Source organism: Mauremys mutica, chromosome 4, assembly GCF_020497125.1.
Source record: "Mauremys mutica isolate MM-2020 ecotype Southern chromosome 4, ASM2049712v1, whole genome shotgun sequence".
Lineage (NCBI taxonomy): Eukaryota > Metazoa > Chordata > Testudines > Geoemydidae > Mauremys > Mauremys mutica.
Genome location: NC_059075.1, coordinates 158,566,292 through 158,574,277, shown reverse-complemented (window position 1 = coordinate 158,574,277; position 7,986 = coordinate 158,566,292). Strand labels below are relative to the sequence as shown.

Here is a 7,986-nt window from a genome sequence, read left to right as displayed (position 1 = left end):
ACACCTACCCCCCCACACATATACACCCACCCACACCCCTACACCCCTCCATTCACACCTACACTCCCCATTCTCACACACATACCCCCCCACACATACATCCCCCCACATATACACCCCCCACACACATATACACCCCACACACACTACACCCCCTCACACACACACACCTATACATCCACACACACCTCCACCCCCCACCCTCACACACATACATCCCCCCAAACACACACGCACATGCACACACACACCTCCATGTACACACCTACACCCCCTCACCTCCCACACATATACACCACACACACACACAGATACACCTCCACACATACACCTACACACAAACATATACACCCCCCACATCTACACACCCTCACACACCCTCACCCCACACACCCCCACACACATATACACCCCACACACAACTACACCCCCTCCCACCTCCACGCACACCTCCACCCCCACCCTCACACACATACATCACACAGAAACACATGACACACCCACTCCCACACACAAACCTACACCCCCTTACCCCCCCACACACATATACACACACACACACACACGCCCACCACCATACACACCTACATCCCCCCACCCTCACACACATACACCCCCACACACACAAACCCGCACATGCACACACACACCCCACGCACACACCTACACCCCCTCACCCCCCACACACATACACACAAGCACAGTGCTATGTTTTGGTTTCACCAGCTCTCCCTTTTCCAGCATTAGTTCCATTAAAAGTTCTCGCTTGCTTTTCTATGGAAACATAACCAGGATTTAAAAGGCAGTCATGACAATTCAGCAAAGCACCCCAGTATTCATCAAGATCGCAGGCTACACCGTGCTGATCACCCCAGTTAGCGCCTTGTGACTCCAATGGAGCAATGGGGGGTGGGGGGGCCTCACATACCAACCTCAGGTGCAGTCAGTGGGGTTACAGAATGAGCATCAAAAGAAAATTCCAGCCCATATTCCAACAGTTGCTGGGCTTTGGAGCCCACTGGCAGAAGCCACACCCCACTGCAGCCACTGACCTTTTCCATGCCCCCCGCCCACGGCCAGCCAGGTGGGGCTGGGAGTGGCTGTAATACCACCCAGGGCCAGCAGGGGGCACTCTTCAGGGGACATATCTCGGCCTTTTCCAGACCTCTCCTCCAATTGTGGTACTTTTCCAAAGAGCAGCAATTGTGGCTCCTGCGCCGTTCCCCCCTCCCAGGAGGCGAAGGAAGAGGCTGGAGCGCAGGCAGCGTTAGGAGTTTATCTTTTAATGTCAATAAATAAGCAGCTAGAACAGTCTCTTCATTTCCTCCTCTGGGAGCTGCACTTTGGCCTGACAAAATGTTTCCGTCTGTTCAGTTATTTTTTGCATTAAAAAAAACCCACCCGATGAGTGAGGAGGTCACTGGGTGTGAGCTGGTAACACAGTGAACGGGCTGGGTGCCCAGCAAGGAAATGGGGGGAAGGTGGGATGGGCAGGGGCCGCTAGGACAGACTAGCAGCTCAAAATGTACAGAAGCAAAGTAGCTAGAAGGCCGGGAGGAGGGCAGGGTGTTTGCAAGGGGGAGCTTTCCCCCATTCTCCAAACGCAGCACGCAAACCCCCATGATGTCCACCCCACCCGGCTGGGGGAGGAGAGAGAGGGCTGCTTGCAGCCTTTGGTGGAGGGGAGCAGCTGTTAAATAAGAGGGGGTGGCTGAGGTTCATGGGGAGGCGAGGGGGCACCGAGGGGTTCTTCACTGTTGGGGTGAAGATGCAGTTTTTCTAGTGGCCAGGGGTGTCACTTCTTCCTCCTCTTCGGGTCTTCTAAACCCACTGTGGGGAGAGATGGGACACATGAGACAAGGCCAGTGCCCAGCCCCGGGTTTGTGCCCCAATGGCAGGATGGCGCCAAGGTCTGGGCTCCAGCCCTTGTCCCACCAGTCGAAAAGGCCCAGCATGACCTGCAGTCTGGCTCTCAGCACCGCCCTCTCGTGGCTCGCCGCCCACACTCCCAGGCAGCACTCGAGCAGAGCAGTCTCTCTCTGGGACAGGACAGGGACTGACTGGTGCTAACACCCAGGGAGGCACTAAGTGGGGGAAAACACATCCACTTAACCAGCAGCTGCTTGGCAGAGATCTAAGCAGTGCCAGAAGATGCTGTCTCCAGGCCCTACCCTCGCCCCCGCAGAGCAGCTAGGGTGACCAGACGTCCCAATATTTAACTCTTTGTCCCATGTCCTGACCGATGTCCCTATACTGTAGGGTTGCCAGGCCTCCGGTTGGTGTGGAGCTGGCAGGCTCCCTATCTGTCTCCACGCAGCTCCCCAGAAGTGGCGAAATCTCCCTCTCGCTCCTAGGCACAGGGACAGCCAGGGGGGCTCTGTGTCCTGCCCCCACCATAAGCACTGGATCCTCAGTTCCCACTGGCCAGGAACCATGAACAATGGGATCTGCGGAGCAGCGCCTGCGGGCGGAAGCAGTGCGCAGAGCCGCCTGGTCGCGCCTCTGCCTGGGACCCAAAGGGAGATATCACCACTTCCCCAGAGCCGCCTGAGGTCTGTGCTGCTGCGTGCCCGTACCTGTACCCACTCCTGCACCCCAACCCCCTGCCCCAGCTCTGAGCTCCCTCCTGCACCCAAACTCCCTCCTGGAGTCAGCACCCCAACCTCCCTCCCGCACCCCAACCCCCTGCCCCAGCCCTGAGCCCCACCCTTGCAGCAGGGGCTGGAGCCAGAACCATGCGCTCCTGAACCACGGCTTGTGGCGGGGGCTGCAGCAGGGGACGTATGCCCCCTTCGCAGCTTCCTAGGGCTGTGTGCCCCCCTCCCCCATGGCTCCGGTGGGGGCTGTGAGCCTGCGGCTGCCCCCCTCCATGTGTCTCAATAATTTACTCTTGAGATCTGGTCACCCTAAGAGCAGCAGCCGGTGCAACAGCAACTGGCTCCTTTGGTGGCAGCTGGAGGATGATGGACCGTGGGGGAAGAGCCCCCTAGCGCAGCAGCAGCATGTGTGACACCCCGTTGGGTCCCCACAGCCAGGGAGCGAGTGGAAGGGAATGGAGAGGCACAGCCGGGGGCAGGGAAGGCAACGGGGGAACCCGGCCCAACCAGAGAGCGGTGCTAAGGCTCAAATGGCCAACACCACCCGGCCCCAGACCCCAACTGCCAAACTGCATTGGGACCCAGCCAGGAGTAGCTGGTAAAGCAATGAGATTTCACATGCACCTCCCCACGCACACACTGCAGCGCCGCTGGGGACAGATAGACATGGGGCAGGCAAGGCATGCAGCAAAGGATCGTGGGATACCTGAGACACAGGATCAAGGAGATGGAGGGAAAGGAGATTACGCTACAAGGGGAAAGGATAAAAGAAACCAGCGTTAACAGAGCCCGGGGAAGGAGGTTGTGCGGGAGAGAGGGTTAGTCCAGATCTGCACATGGGATGGATGGAAGGTGAAACCCATCGAGGGCATGGGGCTCAAACCCACACCAGAGCAGCACAGAGCAGGGGGCGGGGCTCAGCAGCAGTCTGGCCCAGCCCCTTGGGGAGACTGGAAACAGATACTCCCAGAAGGTAAAGGGCACAGATTATAACAGGTGGCAGGGACAGATGGGGTAAAAAACAACAGTCGTGACTCTGGTCCTGTTGCTCTAACCACTGTACCCCATTCCCCTCCCAAAGCTGGGCTAGAACCCAGGAGCCCTGGCTCCCAGCACCCCCTGCTCTAACCCACCAGCCCCCACTCCCCTCCCAGAGCTGGGGAGAGAACCCAGGAGTCCTGGCTCCCAGCCCCCCTGCTCTAACCCACCAGCCCCCACTCCCCTCCCAGAGCCGGGGAGAGAACCCAGGAGTCCTGGCTCCCAGCACCCCCTGCTCTAACCCACCAGGCCCCACTCCCCTCCCAGAGCCGGGGAGAGAACCCAGGAGTCCTGGCTCCCAGCCCCTCCTGCTCTAACCCACCAGCCCCCACTCCCCTCTCAGAGCTGGGGAGAGAACCCAGGAGTCCTGGCTCCCAGCCCCCCTGCTCTAACCCACCAGCCCTCACTCCCCTCCCAGAGCTGGGGAGAGAACCCAGGAGTCCTGGCTCCCAGCCCCCCCTGCTCTAACCCACCAGCCCCACTCCCCTCCCAGAGCCAGGGAGAGAACCCAGGAGTCCTGGCTCCCAGCCCCCCTGCTCTAACCCACCAGGCCCCACTCCCCTCCCAAAGCCAGGTTAGAACCCAGAAGTCCTCACTCCTATCCTGCCATTCTAACCACTAGACCCACTCCCCTCCCAGATCTTGGATAGAACCCAGGAGTCCTGGCTCCCAGACCCCCTGCTCTAACCACTGGAACCCACTCCCCTCCCAGAGCCGGGAGAGAACCCAGGTGTCCTGGCTCCCAGCACCACCTCCCGCTCTAACCACTGCACCCCACTCCACTCCCAAAGCTGGGATAGACCCAGGCATCCTAGTTCCCAGCCCCCCTGCTGTAGCCCCCAGGGCAGTAAGCAGCTGGCTCTCTGTGGTGCTGGGGCTGTTCTGGGCCCGTTTGAGCTGCCCTCATGGGTCTGTTACATGGCATGTGATGCTGATGGTTCACGGTTAGCAGTATGGAAGGGATGGAGGACAGAGAAGGGGGTGGCACCCTGGTGCCAGCTGGAGCTCGGTGCCCCATTGAGTGGGACTGGCATCTGCACAAATTCATGTCCCGGCTCCTGCTGGGAGGCTCCAGGATACCCAGGCCTGCTCCATGGCAGGGATGCATCCTTACCTTCCAGGTAGTCCCGGGCGACAAATTTCAGCACCTCATCCAGGAGGATGACGGGGAACGAGATCTTCAGCACCACGAGCCAGTGGGTCAGGTCCAGCGGTGTCAGTTTGAAGATCATCTAGGGGCAGGGAAGCAAAGGGTTAGGGGAGAACAAGGCAGGGGCACACGAGCCTGGGGAAGGGGAATGCCACAGCCCTGGGGAGCAGGGCTCGGGGTGGGGAAGGAGCAGATGGGACCTTCTACCACTAGTGGGTGAGAGTAACCCTGCCCCCCCCCGCACCTGCGCATGGCCCTGCCCCCCCCCCACCTCGGCAGGGCCACACTTACGGGCAGGGGATCGACGTAGAGGATGACGAAGTGCAGGGACATGGACAGGCAGATGGAGCTCAGCAGCCAGATGTTCACCCAGGGCGGCATGCGGACCAGGGACTGGTTCTCAGACAGGCTGTGCAGAGAGAGCGGCAGAGAGTGAGCAGGTGGCGGCTGGGCCGGGGGGCGGGGGCGCGGGGAGGGGTCCTTGCCTGTTGAGGGCGTTGCACATCTCTATGGTGACCAGCACAGACAGGGCCATGGTCATGGGCACAGGCGACTCAAACACTTCACAATCCAGCCCCTCGAAGTCCACATTTTCCTCTGTGCACTGCATGAAATGGGACTGGGGGGAAGGTGGGGGTCAAAATGCAGCCAGCACAGTGCTGCCAGCCAAACTCCTTCCCCGCACAGCCCCTCGCGAGGGACACAGAATCCCCTTCCCCCCAAGCACAGGCCCCCCCAGCTCTGCGCTGGGGCCAGCACCGACGGCTGGGGAGAGCGTCCAGCTGAGCCCGCCCCACACACACAGCACAGGCCCCCCAGCTCTGCACTGGGGCACTGGGGCCAGCACTGGCGGCTGGGGAGAGCGTCCAGCTGAGCCCTCCCCCCCCACACACACATACAGCACAGGCCCCCCCCAGCTCTGCACTGGGGCCAGCACCGACGGCTGGGGAGAGCGTCCAGCTGAGCCCTCCCCCCCCACACACACACAGCACAGGCCCCCCAGCTCTGCACTGGGGCCAGCACCGACGGCTGGGGAGAGCGTCCAGCTGAGCCCTCCCCCCCCACACACACAGCACAGGCCCCCCAGGTCTGCACTGGGGCCAGCACCGACGGCTGGGGAGAGCGTCCAGCTGAGCCCTCCCCCCCCACACACACAGCACAGGCCCCCCAGCTCTGCACTGGGGCCAGCACCGACGGCTGGGGAGAGCGTCCAGCTGAGCCCTCCCCCCACACACACACAGCACAGGCCCCCCAGCTCTGCACTGGGGCCAGCACTGACGGCTGGGGAGAGCGTCCAGCTGAGCCCTCCCCCCCCACACACACACAGCACAGGCCCCCCAGCTCTGCACTGGGGCCAGCACCGACGGCTGGGGAGAGCGTCCAGCTGAGCCCTCCCCCCCCACACACACAGCACAGGCCCCCCAGCTCTGCACTGGGGCCAGCACTGACGGCTGGGGAGAGCGTCCAGCTGAGCCCTCCCCCCCCACACACACACAGCACAGGCCCCCCAGCTCTGCACTGGGGCCAGCACCGACGGCTGGGGAGAGCGTCCAGCTGAGCCCTCCCCCCCCACACACACACAGCACAGGCCCCCCAGCTCTGCACTGGGGCCAGCACTGACGGCTGGGGAGAGCGTCCAGCTGAGCCCTCCCCCCCCCCCACACACAGCACAGGCCCCCCAGCTCTGCGCTGGGGCCAGCACTGACGGCTGGGGAGAGCGTCCAGCTGAGCCCTCCCCCCCCCACACACACAGCACAGGCCCCCCAGCTCTGCGCTGGGGCCAGCACTGACGGCTGGGGAGAGCGTCCAGCTGAGCCCTCCCCCCCCCACACAGCACAGGCCCCCCAGCTCTGTGCTGGGGCCAGCACTGACGGCTGGGGAGAGCGTCCAGCTGAGCCCTCCCCCCCACACACACACAGCACAGGGCCCCCAGCTCTGCGCTGGGGCCAGCACCGACGGCTGGGGAGAGCGGCCAGCTGAGCCCTCCCCCCCACACACACACACAGCACAGGCCCCCCAGCTCTGCACTGGGGCCAGCTCTCACCAGCTGGTGATAGGTGACGCCAGGACCATCCTCTGCATAGAGGAACCACCAGGCAGCGGCACCCACTGTAGCAGCTCCAACGTAGCCTGTGAGCAGAGCAGAGGGGGAGGTGTGAGTGCAGGCAGAATGGGATGGGGTTTTGTGGGAGAGGGTGGGAGGACTTTACCGCCAATGGCCATGTAGCGGAAGAAGAGCCAGCCACTGATGAGGGGCTCCTTGGGGCTGCGGGGCGGCTTGTCCATGATGTCCAGGTCTGGGGGGTTGAAGCCCAGGGCAGTGGCCGGGAGCCCATCAGTCACCAGGTTCACCCACAGCAGCTGCACGGGGATCAAGGCTTCTGGAAGGCCCAGGGCGGCTGTGAGAAAGATACTGTGGGGAGAGAGAGGGGTGATAGACAGAAGAGTAGGCAGAGCTGGTGTGTTCGGTGGGGGAGGGGGCCAGGTGTCCCAGATCCCCAGGATCAGTGTGACGCCCCCAGCTTTGCAGCAGTCTCTAGGGGGCCCCCTTCAGTGTGTCAACCCCCTGGGGTCTCCCTGTCCCTCCAGGGTCGGCCACGCGGCCTCACCACCTCCTTGGCCTGAACCTCCGGGCTGCAGCCTCTTGCTTCCCCCGTGAGCTCTGCCCAGTGAGTCCCATTGAGCCAGAGCCTGGCAGAGACGTGCCCACACTGCCGGGACGGTGCCCCTCGCCCAGCGTGGCAGGGACAGTCCCACAGCGCTGCCGTGCAGTGGGGCGTGTTAGTCAGCTGGCCACAGCACAGGGAGCCCTTAGGGTAGCGCAGAGGGGTGCAGGTTACAGCCCAGTCTGTTCTGCTCAGCCCAGAGCCCCGCCAGGCTGTGGGGAGCCCCTTGGGGCAGGCTCTGTCTGGGAAGGCTGGCGTGGCTGGGAGAGGAGAGGGCTGGCGTGGCTGGGAGAGGAGAGGGCTGGCATGGCTGGGGGAGGGGAGGGCTGGCATGGCATGTGGAGGGGAGGGGACGGCTGGCATGGCTGAGAGAGGGCAGGGCTGGCATGGCTGCTCGAGGGGAGGGCTCGCATGGCTGGGGGAGGGGAGGGGAAGGCTGGCATGGCTGAGAGAGGGGAGGGCTGGCGTGGCTGGGAGAGGGGAGGGGAAGGGCGGTGTGGCTGAGGGGGAGGGGAGGGAAAGGCTGGCGTGACTG

The 7,986-nt window shown here is 63.0% G+C and overlaps 1 protein-coding gene across 1 annotated transcript in view; it reads right to left on the bottom strand.

Moving 5' to 3' along the window:
* Window positions 1-1,795: 1,795 nt before the first annotated feature.
* The window catches only part of LOC123368469 (sarcoplasmic/endoplasmic reticulum calcium ATPase 1), a 31,346-nt gene continuing 25,155 nt past the window's right edge, over window positions 1,796-7,986 (bottom strand). Inside the window, exons 17-22 of the mRNA XM_045013280.1 lie at window positions 6,996-7,198; window positions 6,830-6,915; window positions 5,271-5,404; window positions 5,077-5,194; window positions 4,750-4,867; window positions 1,796-1,830 (exon numbers count right to left, since the gene is read on the bottom strand). Coding sequence (XP_044869215.1) covers window positions 1,796-1,830; window positions 4,750-4,867; window positions 5,077-5,194; window positions 5,271-5,404; window positions 6,830-6,915; window positions 6,996-7,198 — 694 coding nt within the window. The remainder of the gene's footprint in view (window positions 1,831-4,749; window positions 4,868-5,076; window positions 5,195-5,270; window positions 5,405-6,829; window positions 6,916-6,995; window positions 7,199-7,986) is intronic.